General features: G+C 47.4%; 1 protein-coding gene across 1 annotated transcript; it reads right to left on the bottom strand.

Moving 5' to 3' along the window:
• Window positions 1-5,735: 5,735 nt before the first annotated feature.
• On the bottom strand, window positions 5,736-8,290 carry LOC109759731 (uncharacterized acetyltransferase At3g50280). The gene has a single exon (XM_020318573.4). It carries the CDS (start codon window positions 8,041-8,043, stop codon window positions 6,634-6,636), a length of 1,410 nt encoding a protein of 469 aa, XP_020174162.1. The 5' UTR covers window positions 8,044-8,290; the 3' UTR covers window positions 5,736-6,633.
• Between the last annotated feature and the right edge of the window lie 12,192 nt (window positions 8,291-20,482).

Here is a 20,482-nt window from a genome sequence, read left to right as displayed (position 1 = left end):
GTTGTATGAAATGGCGGGGCAATCGTGTGACCGCGTGCATGTCCATTATTTTGAGTATGTGACAGCACACAATCCCATCCCTTTCAAATTTGCAGCATTGGCAGTAGTATTCACCTTCGTTTATCGAGGCCTTCACAAAGTAGTTTCTTCCCTTGTCCGGGTCTTCAGGTTCTGAATCGGACATGCCCATGAGAGAACACACCTTGAACGTATGTTCATCAACCTGGTAAGCTGTGTACATGCTGGCACGCTTTATTTCTTCCTGGAATCTGCATGTTTTTGTGCTCGTTAAATTCTTGTATGATGTTTTTAGCACCTTCTATTGAGGTAGGTCACAACATATCAAACATATTTAAAATCAATGATGGCATGGAAAGTCTTTTTTCACATCTTTTTTGGATTGTTTGTTTCCACATGGCAACTGCATGATATTTAACATCGCAATTGCATAACATTTAACATGGCAAATGCAGTTTATTTCACATGGCAACTACAATTCATTTCACATGGCAAATGAAGTTTTGTCTCACATGGAAAGTACATATCATTTCACATGGCAACTACAGTTCATTACACATGGAAACTACAGTTCAATACACATGGCAACTACAGTTTATGCTTACAATGTAATCAGTGGCTATTTTTCAATAGATCAGCATGTCAAAAAGTTGGCAACTACATTGCATTCTACATGGCAACTACTATCTTCATGGTAGTGCAAATAAGACGGTAAGATAATCCACTTACTTGTTAAAAATCTTGTTGGTGTATATCTTGCTCATCTGCCTCTCCATCGGTAAATATGTTAGCAATTTAGGCTGCTTGAGTGCAGTGTTTGCTTCTTGCTGTAGCTCAGATCCCAGTATTTTCTGTTGCAAAGCTGTGTATTGCTTGGCAAACTGCAGCAATGAGTTGGCAGGGCTCATGTACCGCTTCAAAACAGCATTGACCCCTTGCTGCATTGTCTAGTCTGCAGAAATGGAAAGAAGCACTGCATGAAGTAGGCCGGCACCCAGTACATTCGCTTCTCCCACAGGCTATTAAGTGTCTCGTTGTCTTGGACTTGGTATGTTTCAATCATAGTCATCCAGCTCCGTTCAAACTCCTCCACCGTCAAGCTGTGGTCCATGCACAACTCGAATGCCTTGTGTAGTTCTGGACGGTCAGCCTTCTTAATAATATGCCACCTGCAGTGCCTGTGCACTGCCAACGGAAAGACCTCCTCTATGCCTGCACGCATGCTAAAATCCTGGTATGTTATTATGTTCATTAGAGCAAGTCCACCCATGCACTCCAAGAAGATTTTGAACAGCCAAGTGTAACCATCTATATCTTCGTTTTGAACGAGTCCGCAACCGAACTGCAATGACTGATTGTGGTTATTTATTCCTATGAATGGAGTGCATGGCATCTTGTACATATTCGTGAGATATGTTGTGTCGAACGAAATGCAATCACGGAAATGTTTTTAGGCTCTTCTTGCAGCACCATCCACCCAATACATGTTTCTAACACGGTCCTCATCGTCCAATCTTATCCTGTAGAAGAAATCAGTATCTGCTTTTGCTTTCTCTTCGAAGTAGGCTATTGTGTCTTCTATGTCAGCCAACCTACTCTCTCTATGGTACTTTGCCTTTAGGTTTGTGACGTCTGCTGGTATGTAGGCATGCTACTCAGACTAACATCTCCGTTGTAGATCAGGGATAGTACCTGGACCATTCTTGATGGACCTACGTTACAATCATGTAGCAACTTTATGAATTTCTTCTCGAGGGGGCTGAATCCTCTGTGGGCGCTCAGAAATTTTACTAGGTCAAACTTCTTTAGGAGTTTGTGGTTGTGTTCGTCGAAATATTCGGTGACCACCCACCATGCTCCATCTGTGTTTAGCTTCAACCGGACAGGCATTCCGTCTTGAGAATGATGCCTCTCTTTCGTTCCGTCATGACAGGCACAATAGCTTTACCCTTCTTGTTCCTTCGTGCCTTGTAGCACCTTATCTCACCTCTGCTGTACTCGTTAGTTTTTTTATTTTCCTATGGTATTCTGTGTTCACCGCAAACCCATGGAACATTGCATATCTCTGGTAGAATTCCTTGGCATCTTCAAACGAACCAAATTTCTGCCCAACATATGGTGGTTGAGGTATCACGATTTCCGATTGCCCATCTTCTTCTTCCCCTTGCGCTTCGTCGTCAGTTTCAGCATTCACTTCAGTATTGGCGGCTGTTTCATCTGCTTGAGTGTTGCTTGTGTTGGTGTGCACAGGCGTGCTTGTCGTCATTGCTGCAACAATTGTCAGTTCTGACACTGATTCTGCATTGTTTGTGGCAACATTGGTGACTTGCTTGTGGAACGCCCCTTCCGTGTGCTCTGAGGTCCCCGCAGTAGATGTTGTCGCGCCGCTGTTGATTGTAGTTGAAGCTCTGCTACCTCTCGAGCACTGCATTGGTTTTCCCTTGAAGAGGAAAGGGTGATGCAGCAAAGTAGCGTAAGTATTTCCCTCAGTTTTTGAGAACCAAGGTATCAATCCAGTAGGAGGCCACATGCAAGTCCCTTGTACCTACACAAACAAATAAGAACCTTGCAACCAACGCGATAAAGGGGTTGTCAATCCCTTCATGGCCAGTTGCAAAAGTGAGATCTGATAGAGATGATAAGATAATATTTTTGGTATTTTTATGATAAAGACTAAAAGTAAAGAAAGCAAAATAAACGGCGACAGAAATAGCTTGTTAATGGAAGATTAATATGATAGAGAATAGACCCGGGGGCCATAGGTTTCACTAGTGGCTTCTCTCAAGATAGCATAAGTATTACGGTGGGTGAACAAATTACTGTCAAGCAATTGATAGAATTGAGCATAGTTATGAGAATATCTAGGTATGATCATGTATATAGGCATCACGTCCGTGACAAGTAGACCGACTCCTGCCTGCATCTACTACTATTACTCCACACATCGACCGCTATCCAGCATGCATCTAGAGTATTAAGTTCATAAGAACGGAGTAACACTTTAAGCAAGATGACATGATGTAGAGGGATAAACTCATGCAATATGATATAAACCCCATCTTTTTATCCTCGATGGCAACAATACAATACGTGTCGTTTCCCCTACTGTCACTGGGATCGAGCACCGCAAGATTGAACCCAAAGCTAAGCACTTCTCCCATTGCAAGAAAGATCAATCTAGTAGGCCAAACCAAACTGATAATTCGAAGAGACTTGCAAAGATAACCAATCATACATAAAAGAATTCAGAGAAGATTCAAATATTGTTCCTAGATAATCTTGATCATAAACCCACAATTCATCGGATCTCGACAAACACACCACAAAAGAAGATTACATCGAATAGATCTCCAAGAGAATCGAGGAGAACTTTGTATTGAGATCCAAAGAGAGAGAAGAAGCCATCTAGCTAATAACTATGGACCCGAAGGTCTGAAGTAAACTACTCACACATCATCGGAGAGGCTATGGTGTTGATGTAGAAGCCCTCCGTGATCAATGCCCCCTCTGGCGAAGCGCCGGAAAAGGCCCCAAGATGGGATCTCACGGGTACAGAAGGTTGCGGCGGTGGAATTAGGTTTTCGTGATGCTCTCGATGGTTTGGGGGTACGTAGGTATATATAGGAGGAAGAAGTAGGTTGGTGGAGCCACGAGGGGCCCACGAGGGTGGAGGGCGCGCCTAGGGGGGTAGGCGCGCCCCCTGCCTCGTGGCCTCCTCGGTGATTTCTTGACGTCCACTCCAAGTCCTCTGGATCACGTTTGTTCCAAAAATAACTCTCCCGAAGGTTTCATTCCGTTTGGACTCCGTTTGATATTCTTTTTCTGCGAAACAATGAAATAGGCAAAAAAAGTAGCAATTTGGGTTGGGCCTCCAGTTAATAGGTTAGTCCCAAAAATAATATAAAAGTGTATAAGTAAGCCCATTAAACATCCAAAACAGAATATATAATAGCATGGAGCAATCAAAAATTATAGATACGTTGGAGACGTATCAAGCTCCTGCAAAAAAGCAGGTACGTGTGTAAGCAGTATTGCTTGAATGGCATGTTTATCGTAATGAAATATAGCAACTGCATCTGATTTGGCATGATATCATCCATACAGCAAGCCTTGAGCATCTGCATCTGGCCATGCATGGCAACTGCAGTTTTTCAGCCATGGCAGCTACAATTGACCAAACATGGCAGCTCTTGCTGCCAAGTCATGGCAACCAGCATCTTTAACATCAAAACTTGCATTCTAGATACGAGCCCACGATGGAAATGGAGTTAATCAGAAATGGCATTTACACACAGACAGTAATTGACAAATCCTGAAGACCATATATGACTATTGGACACATTCACTTGGTAGCATTTGTAGTTTGCCGCCACCACCATGACAAATCCAATTTCCCCCATGCTTTTCCACAAAAGCAAATGCACTTTTTTGTTTTGTTCACATATTTTTACCTTGTTGTGCTGCATGTGCTAATCGAAGCTGGTATGTCACTTCAATTTGATGTGCTCTATCTGCAATACCGATGGCCTGTAACGGTGAAGCTTGCCACGATACCATTGCTGTTGTGGTTCCACCGTAACAACCTGTGATCATGAGGAGTTGGTCAATGCATGGCAACCGTAGTTTCTATAACATGGCATATGTAGTGGTTCAACCGTGGCAACCATAGTTGTTCACACTTGGCAACCAGAGTTGTGTAGACATGGCAACTACAGTTGTCCAGACATGGTAACTACAGTTGCTCAGACATGGCAATTACATTTGTTCAGACATGGCAACTGCGTTTGTCCGGACATGGCAACTGTGTGCATTCACGTACTACAACTGTCACTCATACACTCAATCTGACACATGCAGATTGTCCACATGTGGCAACTATAGGTGACTAGACTTGGCAGATGCACTTTACATCATTTTTTCCTACTTCAAATGTTAATGTTCTCCTTCTTTTTGAATTTTGTCGTCACACCTCGTAAACACCAATGTCACCTAGGTTCCTTTTTCTTATGCATTGTCCGCAAGATCACTTCATACGACTCACCTGCGTACGACGTTGATGGCAGGTACCCGGTTGCCGCCTGTTGCCACGTGCTACATGATGGTCTTGCGTTTTTTCAAAAAACTCGTAAGTCTTGCCATCCTTGCAAGAGTTCTTTTTTGACCACATCATTATGCTATTTTTCTATGCTTTACCTTGATTTGCCACATTTGCTACTTGAAGTTGGTCTCCCGTACATCTATCGGCGATAGCGCCATGTGTTGGAACTTGCCATGGTATCCCTGTCTGTTTGGTTGTGTCATAAGAACCTGCGAACAAGGACATTGTAGCACATAAGTAGAATGCCATTTTCATGCCCACAAACATGTCAACTGTCCCTTTTTTGATCATGCATCGTACCTATGTTCGCGTACTGCTCTAGTAGTGGCAGCAACGGTCCTGCGGAAATGAGTTGATTGTACTCTACTGCATCGCAAGGGGGCACTTGCGGCCTTTGAGAAAACCAAGGATCAGTGCCGTCTTCATGATTCACTTTTTTTGCTTTTCTCCCATTGTGTTTTCAGTCACTGCATGAACAAGAACTCATGACTATTCGAAATGCATTTTTGTTGTTTCCACATAAAAGGAAACACGACAATCTTATCGCATTTCTTGCATAAACAACCAATACATCATGGCAAGTAGGACATGCACATTCATTCTCTTTTCTACAATCTGGATGCTAACTATCATTTTGAACCGACGGCAACAACCAACATAATATGATGGCAAGTAACAACATAACATGGTGGCAACCAACAGCAAAGATAGGTGGCAACTAACAGCAAAGATAGGTGGCAACAAATTTTCTCCCTCCTTATGTACCACCCAAATTGCTCTTTTTCTCTTCCCTGATTTTAGTGAATCATACACATCCTTCTGGAGCAACTACTGGCAGCAATCCAATCTACAAGCTTAGATCAGGTCTAGGATAGAACATGGCAGATCTTGCGTATGTTGGTTGGCAAAGGGGAATAAACACAAATCCGTGGTCTGTTTGCCATGACAGTGTGGATCTAGTCGCCATCTTCGTGGGCAATCTGGAAGTGCAATTATTTGGGACAGGGGAAGGAGGAGAAAGAGGAGGAGATCGGAGAACGACATGTTTGCTCATTGTCGCATTTTCCGTCGATCGGGAGGGGGGTGGGGTGGCGCTAGAGATTTGGTCTGGTTGTCATGGCAACTAGAGAAGGAAGACGATGGAGGTAGGGGGATATTGGTCGATCGAGAGGTAGGAGATCACGGCGGCAGGTCGCAATGTGTTTCGAAGGGGGATAGGGACGATGGGCGTGTGAGGTTGTGCGGGCAGCGGGGTCGCTCGCCCGGACATGTGGGCGATTGTGCCACACACCGGACGTACGGGCTGTGGCTGGGTGCGCCCGGACGCCGTCGTGCTGGCGGGGCTGCCTCTATGCCACACAGATTGTGTGGCACACCCTCCTAGATGCTATATGTGTGACAGTTATCGGCGTCTAGAAATATATAGAGAGAAAAGAAAAGACACAGTGTGTCCCATCAAGCTGACGAGCGACAAGGCGTGTTATTCAAGCAGAGCAATTCAGAAAGCGGCACAACTATTAATCAGTCGCGCCCACCATGCCCATGAACTCCTCGTCGGCGAGGAGCCTGGGAAACGCCTCCGGTGACAGACAAACCTCCAGGGCAATGCTCCCTCCGCCGCCTCTGCCCTCGTACACGGTCACCTTTCCATCCACCTTGTTCCCCGAGCCGCTGCGCACGGCCACGGGGCTGCCCCACCCGAAGTCGTTGCCGTACACGTCGAACCGCGGCGAGCTCCCTGTCGCCACCGTTCTGTGCGGGTGCGGGGCGGTCACGACCTCCGACATGCGCAAGAAGCCGGGGTTCCGGGGCCAGGACGCGAGCCTTCCCCTCGCACTGGCCTCGTCGAACGACGCCACGGCCCTGTTAAGTAGCCACGCCGCCCAGCCCAGCCCCCTCTCGAGGATCTCGCCGGCGGTGGAAATCGCCGTGGCGTGCTCCACAGCATTGCCCGCGTAGGACGCCGGTATGCCGTCCACGCGGCCGCGGCATCCGGCGAGGAGATGGTACGTGGTCTTCTGGTCCGGCGCGAGCCTCCTGGCCCGGCACACCGCACGCCACAGGTGCGCGAGCAGGGCCTGCAGCGAGGAGATGGCGGTGCCCGTGGCTGCCGTACCGGCCATCTCGGCGTTCGCCTTTGCCTTCAGCTTCCTCACGCTCTCCGCCGAGAAATGGAGAAAGCATTCCTCCACCGGCGGGTACGTATCTACACGCTGGCCGACGATGTCCTCGAGCTTGCCGAAGGGCAGAGGGATCGGGACGGGGCAGCCGTCCAGGAACCACCTCCGGTGCACCGGCAACGGCGAGGAGATCTCGCAGCCAGCGTCGCCGTCGCTCAGGCGACTGATCTCCGACCAGGTGTTGAAGAAGTGCCAGAAGGTCGTCCCGTCGGCGACGCCGTGGTTGGCCGACATGGCAACGAATACGCCGTCGGCGAGCTCGGTGACCTGCGCGGCCAGGACAGGGCGGGAGTCCGCGATGGCGTCAACGCCGAGCAGCCTGTCCAGAGGGAAGAAGGACCAGACCACCCTCGGGATGCAGAGCGGGACGGTGATGTCCGCGACGGCGACGCCGGGCGCCACGGCGTGGACGAACTCGGCGCCCTCGCCGCTGCAGCGGAGCGAGATGGCCATGCGCTCGCCCTCCGCGTCGTCTTTGCTCCCCGGCGCGACGGCGAGGCGGCCGGCGTAGGGGTAGAAGCGCCCCAGAGCGCGCGCGAAGGACAACTCGAGCCGTTCGACCATGGCGGCGGCATCGTGTCCCCGTCCTCCGGTGGCTGGAGGCTTGGGCAGGAGGATGCCCTTCTGGATGTTGTCCACGGTGATCACCCGGAGATCCCATGGCGTCAGGTGGATGGTCTCCGGCGGCCCCGAGGCGATTAGTTCCGGCCGGACCATGCGCCGGGACACGATCCTTACATCGCCCATCGATCTTGCTTCAGTTTAGTCTGGTAGTGCGTAGTGATCGTCTGATCGAGCAATATAATGTGCTTAAGGTTGGATGGGAGCGCTGCATGCCTGCGTCTGCATTTCGTCTGTTAGTGTTAGCTCCGTACGCTATCTTGCTTCAGATTATTCTGTTAGTGCGTAGTGATGGAGTTGTCAGATTCATTTGAATATCTTATCACCCGCGCAGGCAGCCTGAGAAAAGGCTCGAGCCTAGCCTCATTTTGATTTTTTTAATAAAAACATCACAAAGCATTTCAGATAATGTTTTTAAACTAGCACATGCGTTGCAATTGATTTGTCCATAAAAAACCCATCAGCACAATATGATGGGGGCACAGAGGTGCATGTCGAGGTATAAAAAAAATACGTATCATGCTTCAGTGTCTATCGCTACGGTGCATGCATATGTGACCATTGAATAAGTACAGAGGTCACTTTCTCATTGGCGTCGAGAAGCAACCTCCGGTTGGATGGTTAGGAGGGCAATGGTACATTAATCCCATCAGAGATTAAACCCCAGATTTGACGTCTTTGTGTCACATAAAGACATAATATTTTTTTCAGTGGGAGACGACGTTCGCAACGATAGTGAGGAGCCTGTGGTCACTTACTCAATCTCAAGACTCGGTAGCTCGGTCTTTCGGAGGTGTTCATAAGGGCATATGATATACGTGTGTGCATTTATAGGGGCGAGTATATGTGTGTGCAGTGTGCTTGTGACTTGTGAGCATCTACGTTTGTACTGTGTTTATAAAAAAGTTTTTTTTTAATCTTTGCATGCATTAGTTATGTGTTTGTACGTTGAACCAAAAGAAGAAGAAAATCATGACACATTTCTAGTGATTCATTTATGTTGCCACTTATAATGTTCACCACGGTTGTTGATGATGGGAGGAATTTTGTCGTCCGTAATGACAAAATTTGTGACGCCACATTCATGTCTCCGATGGTGCCTCCTTTAGCTTCGCGCTATAATTGGACGGAGTGAGAATTTTTTGTTTATTATTCGAATGCATTTTTTTTGCATTATTTGGACTTGGTTCAAACACAAGCATTTCACGTATAAGGTTTTCTTCCAAAAAAAGATACACACATCTCCTACCCCACATCCATGCAACACCTTCACAGATTCACGCTTGCTGTAACACCCCAAGCTATTATTCCATTATTTGAAAATTACCCGTAAACACACTTGCAATTTAAATCCCTTTTGTTTCTATTTTTTTAATCCATGCTCTATTCTCCATTACTCCAATTAAATTTGTGGAGCTTTGATATATTTCAGAGTAGCCACATGCAAATTTTCAGCTCAATCAGAAAATATTCAAGGGAATATTTTCTTTTCTCATCCTCTCTATTTTCTTTTTTGAAAAATGGGAATGCGCAGTGGAGTGGGCCGGCCCAGTGAATAGTGCTAGCCGGCCTCAACTGGCCAAACTGGACGAACGGGCCAGCTGTACCCCCGCTAAGCGGTGAAGCCAGGGAGATCGTGTTTCTCAAAAAAAACAAGGCGATCGTTCCTAAAAAAACCCAGGGAGATCGATCCCGGTCGCTCCCATGTCCCCTCCCCGCTCGATCCCCACGAGGTGCACCCGCCGCCGCCATGCCAGGGCACACCTACCTCACGCCTCCTTTGCCCCGCTCCGGCGAGCCACTTCTTCCCTGCCCGCCTGGCCAGCCCTCCCCTTCGTTAGAGGGATCAGGCAGGATACTAAAAGAAATTTTATTAGAGAGAGTATTATAGAAAAACATTTGGATTTTTTGGGTTTGCAAGAAACTATCAAAGGGGAATATTCAAAGAATGAACACCATAACCTTTCTGGAGGAAAAAATTTCCTCTGGGAATGGATTGCTCCTAGGGGCAAATATGGGGGTATACTAGTTGGGGTCAATAGTGACAACTTTGATTTGCTGCATGTAGAAAAAAGGTACTTACTTTGTAAGGATGCTCTTATTTGACAAAAAAGCTAAATTTAGCTGGAACTTGGTGACTGTCTATGGTGATGCCCAAAAAGAAGGTAAAGCGGCCTTTCTTGCTGAATTATCCAGGCTATATCAAGATAATCCTCTTCCTTGTGTCATTGGAGTGGATTTTAATATCATTACAAATAGCTCAAAGAAAAATAAACCAAGTGAGATTGATCATTTTAGTTTTGTTTTTAATGCTATAATAGAGCATGCTGGGTTGAGAGACATTCTTATAAGTGGGAGAAAATACACTTGGGCAAATAATCTGCCAGAACCCACTTATGAGAAACTTGACAGAATACTAATATGCCTAGATTGGGAAGATAGATATCCCATGACCATGGTTACCGCGTTAGAAAGAGAGATCTCTAATCATACCCCTCTATTGTTGGACTCAGGGAACAAAAAACTACTCCACCCATTTTCAGATTTGAAAATGCCTGGATGCATATGAAGGGTTTTAAAGAATTTGTTGAAAAGAATTGGGAGGTTAACTGCAATGGTGTGACACCCAAAATTTTTGGCCTTATTTTGTTTATTAAAATATTGCCAGGAAATAAAACTTTTCCAATTTGTCAAGTTTTACCTTTTGTGATTTTGGATTTTTGCCTCTAGTGGGAGAAACCTTCAAGGGTATTGTTGGACTTGATTTCTCTCCATAATAAAACCTTTATTTATCAGTGGATTCAAATGTTGCAAGATTTATTTATTCAAAAAGCTTTCTTTCTTTAAAATGATTCCTTTTGCATTTGGGGCCTATTTGCACTACAACCACTTGACAAATGCTTTTAAAAATTCCACCAAAATTTGGGGATGTCATGTGATGTTTCCACATCACTTTTATGCAAAGATACCTTCTGGACATTGGAGATTTTGAGCTCTACACCAATTTTTCCAATCTGGTCCAGTAGGCACTTTTGCACAGCAACCCAATTAAATATTTCTTCAAAAATTCTTCCAAGTGTTTGGAGATGACAGTGGATGCATACAATTCATCTTCAAGCAAAAACCCAATGATGTTCTTTGAAAAATTTGAGTGGATCAACCTCTTTTGCATTGTGGTCCAATTTGGTGATTTGTACTGCAACCATATTTTTCCTTGCTCTAGTGACCCTGAGCTTCCTCCTACTTGTAGCCCTCCCTACCAAACTCTTAAGTCCAGGAGATTGGGCTCATTGGGGATTTTGAAGTGCATGTTCTAAACCCCTTTTCTTTCTGCCCAAAACTGGAGTTTTGCAAAACTTGCACTATCAACTTTCTGTTTTTGCCAAACTGACCCTACCACCATCTCCTGTGTCTAAGGAGGCACTGATCTGGAGTTTTTGGCCACTCCAGGAGTTGCCTATGTGCATCTGGCATTCTGTCGAACACCTGGTGTGCACAGTCATTTTTGGCAAGCTCCCTGGTTTGCATTGTGGACTTGTACCCCAGCCCTATCAACCTTGTCCACTGAGCTCCTAGCCACTCCTACCCTCGATCTATGCTTTGCCAGCTCCACCCTCGCGCTCTAGACCACGCTGGCATTCCGTCGAGCACCTGCCGTGCGTGCTCTGGGCGCGCCCAGAGCGCACGTTTTGCACACGCGCGCACTACGCCGACACGCCGCACTGCCGCGCTCGACGTGACCCGACCCTGGTCCCTCTGCATCGCTGAGCCGCGCACTAGTCGCCCCCTGCTCCACGATCACTCTGGCACCCTGCTGCGCCGCTGGCCGCGCCCTTGGCGGCACGCTGGCGTCGGCAGTGGATTCCGCCGCGGACGGCGCCGCCCAAACCACCAGCGCACGCCAGCTGCCCCTGTGAATAGCTCGTGCTTATCCCCCCGCTCGTCGGCACGCTTTCGTCGCCGCTGCGATGCCCTGCAACTACAGCAACGGCTGTCGCCGACGAGCTTATCTTCTGCCGCCGCGGAGCCGCCTCGTCACGCTATATAAAGGGCCCCCGAGCCCCTCCGAGCACTCACGCGACTTCAGACTTCCCCCGTAGAGCTCCCCGCGCAGTAGATCGACCGGAGAGGACCGTTTCCCCCAACTCCGGCCAGCTCGGCCGCCGCCAAGCCCCAGCGCGATTCGTCGCCGCCGGCCACCCTTTTGCCAATCCAGCGCCACCAAGAACCTCCCCGTAGTCTTGCGGAGCTGCCCAGCTACCCAGCTTCGGTCGGAGGCCACCGGAGCAACATAGTCACTTCACCACCGTAGCCTCCCTCCGCCGCGGAGCTCGCCGCCGGCGATTCCTTCCACCTCCGCCGACCCAACGACCACCCAGAGGACCGCCTCGGTCTTGCCGTCCCATCCCCGCCCTTGGATGCCCTCGAGGAGCCGCCGTTCGTCGCCGGTGATCGCCGGAGCCCCGCCACCGTTTGGGCGCAGAAAAAGGAGGGAGAGGGAGAACGGTCAAACCTGACCAGTGGGCCCTCTGGACCCACTGTCAGTGACCCGCGCAGCGCCCTCTCTCTGTTTAAGTGGAGGCGCAAACCCCCGAGTGCGTTTCCTCTGCTGCGAAAGCGTATTTCTGCTGAAACGTTTTCCTTTTTTCTGGTTTTATTTAAAAATAGAGTTGACCAAACTTTGACTGGCTATAACTTTTAAAATAAAACTCCAAATGAGTTGATTCTTTTTCCTACCTCTCTCAAATTTCATCTAGTTTATTTTAAGATTTATTTCAAAAATATTTGAGACAGGTTTTGGTACTGTGTTTGAAATATTTGTATTTGTGTATTTTGCAAAATAGGATTTTTGGAGGAAAAGGAAAGCTTCCAATAAGTGCATCCTTTGCATACTCTTCAAGGCAAGCATTTCTGAACTCTGGCATAATATTTGTTGTGGTGTTTGGATACGATCACAGCACCTTTTGTCTTGGAGTATAAGTGACAGTTTATGTATCGATGTAGTCTCGTGCATGAGTGCACTTTGGAGTTGTTTGTGGCCAGCAATGGATACCCTGAGGATTTGGATCGCCCTCGTGAGCTTCTCTTGCACACCAGTAGGAAGCGGGAAAGTCGTGGTCTTGGGTAGACACGAGCTTGTCCCTAATCCCTCGTTGTGACGAGTATGCCCGGCATAGCATGGTGAGGCTCGAGGAGTGGTGATTTATTTCACTAGTGGTAATATTGTTGGTGGATACTTGGATCACCTGAGTCGGTTGTAGACCGAGTCTTGTTCAGTAGCTTCCTTTTGTCGGTACCACCACTTGTCCCTGCAGGGGACAGGGTATGGTTCAGTAGGTTGTCAACCCCTTTCCAAAGCACACACCGTACAGAGAGGCCGTGATGAAGGTCCCGTGGCCACGGATTAAAGCCTGTCATTCGGTCCGGGGGCATGGGTGTTTTCGGTTGTAGCCGAAGGGGATAGCTTCCCCAGTTTGCGCGCGGTATAAATTTTGTGATCCCATGCTACGTCGAGGTTGTAGCCTCCCCACTTAGAGTTTTGCTTGGCAGGTGTCGTGGGTGATTCCAGGCACTGGTGAGTTAAGCTGGTGTGTGCAGGTCAGGCGTGTTTTCAATCAAAAGACCGTAGACGGAATTAGTCCCGAGGGACTGAGTAATCCCGTTACTCGTGGAAAATGGTACTCCCTCTGCAGAGGATACATCCTGTTAGATAGTCATGTTCTTGAGTATAGGACCACAGTCTGGGTTAAATCTTGATAACAGTATTCGGAGGGAGAACGATTTAACTAGAACTCTATAACGGTATTCGGATGGAGAACGGTTTAACTAGAGCTCAGTAACGGTATTCGGATGGAGATACGACTTAACTGAATTATCGGTTTTCGGATGGAGAAACGACTGTACTAAATTTTGTTTATGATTGTGGCACCTTTGGATTATGATCTTTATTATTATGGACTAACCATTTATATTATGTATATTATTGAGAATCCCTAGGACGGTTCTACCTCCTGGATATTCACTGTGATTATTCTCTTATAAGCCCTTTATGTGGTGTCGCCCCGACGCCCGACTGCGGCATTATTATTTCTGCATTTTCCGCTCGAGGAGTCATTCAGACACTCGTTTGGCACCAGTATTATTATTTCTGCATTTTTCCGCTCGAGGAGTCATTCAGACACTCGTTTGGCACCAGCATTACTATTCCGCAGTTTCCGCTCGAGGAGTCATTCGGACACTCGTTTGGCACCCAGTATTATATTTTGGTATATTTTTATCCATATGTGTGCATCATGGTTTCTCGTATTTTCGTGACGGATGTATGATCGTCTATTAAATCTGGAGTATGTTGGATATATTATACCCGTGTTCTTAATGTTTGCGAGTACATTCAAACGTACTCACTGGCTTGTCCCTGGCTATTGTCTTGGCCAGATTGCCTTGCGTGGAGGTATGCATCGCGGTGACACCCTCGGAACCTACGCTGTTGACGTGTGCAGCCTCGCGAAGATAGGAGTTATCCTGGTCAGCTGTTCTTGTGGGAAATGGAGTCCCATAGACGCAGATGTTTCCAACCGCTTCCGCCCTCAACCATTAGAAACCAAGTGTTGTACTCCCAGGCCTAAATGGTCTTGTACTACATAATTTTGTTCCTTGCTCGGAAATCTTGTATCAAGTTGGTACCTCATCAGCTAACAGTAATCCTGGGGCTGGTGAGCACACAGGCCGTTTTTCTGGGAATTTATATCCCAAAAATCCGGTCGTGACAAATGGGTCCAGTATGGACACCTGGCAGAAGAAACTCAGGAATATTAGACAGAAGATAAAAGGGTGGATTTTAAATGCAAATGCAATGTATAGAAAAAGGAAAAAAGAATTGTTGAGTATGTTAGATGTGATGGATAAAAATGCTAAATCTAGAGGTATTAATGCTCAAGAAAGAGACATTCAAAAAGAGCTGCGGAGAGAATTAAGAGAGATACTTAAGCTGGAAGGAATTAAGTGGTTGCAAAGGTATAAGGACAAGGAAATTAAAGAGGGAGACTCTAAAACTAGGTATTATCATGCCAAAGTGAATGGGAGGAGGAGAAAAAATAGAATCATTAAATTAGAACAGGATGGGGAAGTAATTGAAGGGGAAAAAGAACTTATGGAATACATCACTGCATTCTACAAAAATTTATTTGGACAAGCTGAGTCTTCCAGCATAAATCTTAACATTCAAAGGGGCTGAGGGGATTTCTCCTCAGACACAAGAACAACTGATCAGGGACTTCTCTATGGATGAGATTAAAGACGTTGTCTTTTCTATGGAAAGGAATAAAAGTCCAGGACCTGATACGTTTGCTATTGAATTCTATCAGAACTACTGCGATATGGTTAAAAATGACCTTAAAGGAATTCTAGATGATTTCCACAGGGGTGTGATTGATTTAGTTAGACTTAACTATGGAATTATTACTCTGGTTCCTAAAGTTAAAGATGATAAACAGATTCAAAAATACAGACCTATATGTCTGTTAAATGTTAGTTTCAAAATCATTACCAAAGTCTTAATGAATAGACTTGGTAAGGTAGTTAATCCCATAATCTCACCCATCCAAACTGCCTTTGTTAAACGTAGATATATCATGGAGGGGGTGGTTATCTTGCATGAGGCCTTGAATTCCATTCATACCAAAAAACAGAATGCTATGATGTTTAAAGTTGATTTTGAAAAAGTATATGACAAAATTAAGTGGCCTTTTGTTCACAAAATGCTCATGTTGAAAAATTTCCCTGATAAGTGGTGTGATTGGGTGACGCACACCATGAGGGGGGTCAGGTGGGGGTGAAAGTTAATGACAATGTGGGACATTTTTTTAAAACTTTTAAGGGGCTTAGACAGAGGGATTCTCTCTCCCCTTTGCTGTTTGACCTAGCTGTTGATGCCCCAGCTATAATAATGGATAAGGCTAGAACTGAAGGTTACATTAAAGGGGTGCTTACTGACATTCATGAGAATGGGGTTAATATGTTACAATTTTTTGATGATACTATATTCCTGATACAGGATGATGAGGAATCAGCCAGAAACTTAAAAATCATATTGACTGCCTTTGAACAAATGTCAGGACTGACAATTAATTTTCATAAAAGTGACATTTACCTTTTTGGGGGAGCTAAAAATACGAGAAATCTATATCAAGAGATCTTCACATGTGCCCTTGGAGAGATGCCTTTGAAATATCTAGGTTTACCAATACACAATAAAAGAATCAGGAATAGTATGTGGAGAAATGTTACTGAAAAAATTGAAAAAAGATGTGCATACCAGCAGGGCAGATTGCTCAATATTGTTGGCAGAGTCACACTGGTACAATCTTGTTTAACAAATATTCCCATTTATATGATGTCTTTTTACCTACTCCCTACTGGAGTTGGGAAAAAAGTTGACTTCTACAGAGCTAGATTAGTGTGGCAAGCTGAAGAAGATAAGAAGAAATATCATCTAGTTAATTGGAAAACTTGCTGCTTTCCAAAACAACAAGGAGGGCTGGGAATAAGAAATCTTGAGACCTTTAATATTGCTCTGCTTGCTAAGTGGATTTGGAAACTTGAGGCTGAAGAAGGGCTCTGGCAGCATATTATTAAATCTAAATATCTCAGAGACAAATGCCTGTCTGGAGTCAAATACAAAAAAGGAGATTCACAATTCTGGACTAGCCTGCTTAAAATTAGGGAGCTGGTCTTCCCTCACATCAATAAAAAATTAGGTGATGGTAGGAATACAAGGTTCTGGGAAGACTGGTGGGTGGATGATAAACCTTTGAAGGAAGCCTATCCCTCACTATATTCCTGTGACGCCCGGATAATCAAGCTACAGTTAAACTCTGCTAATGATGCCACGTCACCTCCGTTACTGTTTCTAATCCTTCGTTAGTTAAAAACCGATTCAAAAATCAATTCAAAATATGGCAAACAACAAAAGTTTTCAAACATTGAAACAAAAATGTTCGGAGTGAACCAAATATTGCACAGATAATTATGGTGGAGAAACCACACCTTTATAAAATGTTTAAATACTATGAGATGAATAGAACAGTAGCAAAACAATTATATAAGTGTTATTAAATATAAACAAATATTAAACTAGTTTATTTAGTCACTAAAAACTTTTTACAACTCCGATTTAGGTGTGGGCTTTAACTTATTATAAAACTATAACTATTAAAGAAATAAAATAAAACAGTAAAGGTAAATAAATAAAAGAAAACACAAAAAAACAGAAGACAATCAAAAAAAGGAAAAGACACCCCCCCCCCCCCCCGCGCTGGACCAAGTGGCCCAGCTGGCCTCAGCCGCCCGAATGGGCCGGCCCACCCCCTACCTACCTAACCCCACTACCCCGAAACCCTATCCCCCCACGCGCTCCACTCCCTCCCCCGTTTCCCTGGATCGGGATCGATCCCCCCCCCCACTCCCCTCGTTCCTCTCCTCCCCACTCGCCTGTTCTGGATCGGCGGGAGGGACCCGATCCCGCGCCGCCCCGCGCCCCTGACGCCGGCGCGCGTCCCCGACGCCGCCCCGACGACCTCGCCTCCCCGCCTCGCCCCGACGTCGCCCCGCGCCTCGCCTTGCGCCCTGCCGGCGCCCCCCCTCCCCCCGATCTCGATGCGCCGTCCCCGATCCCGTCGTCATCGCCGACGCCCGGCGCCGCCTCGCCGAGCCTGACGTCGCCCGGTGCCGCCCCGCGCCCCTGGCGCCGGCGCTCGTCCCCGGCGCCACCCCGACGCCCCACCTCGACGCTGCTGGACCCCGCCGCCCGTCTTCGTCCTCCGCCTCGACCACGCCTCCTCGCCGGACTCCTCCCCGGCGTCGAACCGTCCCCGTCGTCCTCCCCGAGCACCGCTGCCCTGTCCCTACGGCCCCGCGGTGAGGCCCCCGGCCTCTGCTTCTCTTCCCCCTCTCCTTGCCATCGCCGGAACAGCCCACGGCTACGCTCGCACCGAGCGTGCGCTCACCGCCAGACCGCGCACGCGCACACCCCTGGAGCCCCTCGACGCTCCCTAGCCACGCCAGCGCGGGCGCCGTCACGCGCCCCACGCTCGTTTCCGCCTCGGGGCCGCGATCTCCTCCCTCATGCCGCGCCTGGGTCATGTGCCCGCTCGCCCGGCCGCACTCTAGTCGCGCCGAGCCCACCGCCGCCCGGGGCCCTGCCGCGCTCCGGCGACCGTCGCCCGCAACTGCACCATAACGGGCTCGCCCCGTTCAGGCTAGCGCCTGCACGCTCCAGCGCCCGTTAACCCAGCGCACGGGTGGCTGAGCTGGGTCAATGACCGCTGGGGTCCATCCCCCTGCACCCAAAAAAAAGAATTAAAAAAATATAATAATAAATGAAAATAAAAATAATTAATTAATTAACTTAATTAATTTATATTAATTAAACTAAACAACTAATTAAACTAATTAATCATGATTAGTTAGTCTAGTGTATGACATGCGGGACCCACACGTAGTTGACCCAGTCAACTGCACAGTTGACTGCTGACGTCAGCATGATGTCATGTTGACGTCATCTTTTACTATTCTGGATAATGTTGATTAAATTAATTAAATAAATCCTAAAAATTATTTAAATCTTTAAAAATTAATATAAAATAATCCGTAACTCGGATGAAAATACTTTCTACATGAAAGTTGCTCAGAACGACGAGACGAATCCGGATACGCAGCCCATTCGTCCGCCACACATCCGTAGCATAGCAAACCTGTAACATTTCACCTCCGGTTCATCTGTCCGAAAACGCGAAACACCGGGGATACTTTCCCGGATGTCTCCCCCCTTCACCGGCATCACCTCATACCGCGTTAGAACACATCTAGCTATGCCTGTTGTCCTGTTATGTACTTGCTTGCTATGTATTTACTGTTTCTTCCCCCCTCTTCTCTTCGGTAGACCCCGTGACGATGCTGATGCCCCTGTGGTCGACTACGTCACCGACGACCCCTCTCTCTTGTCTGAGCAACCAGGCAAGCCCCCCCCTTGATCACCAGATATCGCCTATTCTTCTCTATACTGCTTGCATTAGAGTAGTGTAGCATGTTACTGCTTTCCGTTAATCCTATCCTGATGCATAGCCTCTCTTTGTTACTACAATTGTTACCCTTACCTGCTATCCTACTACTTAGTATAGGATGCTAGTGTTCCATCAGTGGCCCTACACTCTTGTCCGTCTGCCATGCTATACTACTGGGCCGTGATCACTTCGGGAGGTGATCACGGGTATATACTATATACATTATATACATGACACATGTGGTGACTAAAGTCGGGTCGGCTCGTTGAGTACCCGCAAGTGATTCTGATGAAGGGGCTGAAAGGACAGGTGGCTCCATCCCGGTAGAGGTGGGCCTGGGTTCCTGACGGCCCCCGACTGTTACTTTATGGCGGAGCGACAGGGCAGGTTGAGACCACCTAGGAGAGAGGTGGGCCTGGCCCTGGTCGGCGTTCGCAGATACTTAACACGCTTAACGAGATCTTGGTATTTGATCTGAGTCTGGCCATTTGGTCTATACGCACTAACCATCTACACGGGAGTAGTTATGGGTATCCCGACGTCGTGGTATCAGCCGAAGCTCTTTTGACGTCAGCGATTGAGTGGCGCGCGCCGCATTGGACCGTAAGCTCGCGCTTGTATTAAGGGGGCTAGGTCTGCTTCCGGCCGCGTACGCAACGTGCAAGTGTGCATAGGGCGATGGGCCCAGACCCCTGCGCGCATAGGGTTAGACCGGCGTGCTGACCTCTCTGTTGAGCCTAGGTGGGGCTGCGACGTGTTGATCTTACGAGGCCGGGCATGACCCAGAAAAGTGTGTCCGGCCAAATGGGATCGAGCGTGTTGGGTTATGTGGTGCACCCCTGCAGGGAAGTTTATCTATTCGAATAGCCGTGTCCCTCGGTAAAAGGACGACCCGGAGTTGTACCTTGACCTTATGACAACTAGAACTGGATACTTAATAAAACACACCCTTCCAAGTGCCAGATATAACCCGGTGGTCGCTCTCTAACAGGGTGACGGGGAGGGGATCGCCGGGTAGGATTATGCTATGCGATGCTACTTGGAGGACTTCAATCTACTCTCTTCTACATGCTGCAAGATGGAGGCTGCCAGAAGCGTAGTCTTCGACAGGACTAGCTATCCCCCTTTATTCTGGCATTCTGCAGTTCAGTCCACTGATATGCCCCTTTACACATATACCCATGCATATGTAGTGTAGCTCCTTGCTTGCGAGTACTTCGGATGAGTACTCACGGTTGCTTTTCTCCCTCCTTTCCCCTTTCCATACCTGATTGTCGCAACCAGATGCTGGAGTCCAGGAGCTAGAGGTCCCGAGGATGATTCTACTTGGAGTTCGGCTTCGAGGAGTAGTTAGGAGGTCCCAGGCAGGAGGCCTTGTCTTTTCGATCGTTGCTACTTTTGTGCTAGCCTTCTTAAGGCAAACTTGTTTAACTTATGTCTGTACTCAGACATTGTTGCTTCCGCTGACTCGTCTATGATCGAGCAATTGTATTCGAGCCCTCGAG

This window comes from Aegilops tauschii, chromosome 2 (assembly GCF_002575655.3).
Source record: "Aegilops tauschii subsp. strangulata cultivar AL8/78 chromosome 2, Aet v6.0, whole genome shotgun sequence".
NCBI lineage: Eukaryota > Viridiplantae > Streptophyta > Magnoliopsida > Poales > Poaceae > Aegilops > Aegilops tauschii.
This window is presented reverse-complemented; position numbering and strand designations above follow the sequence as displayed.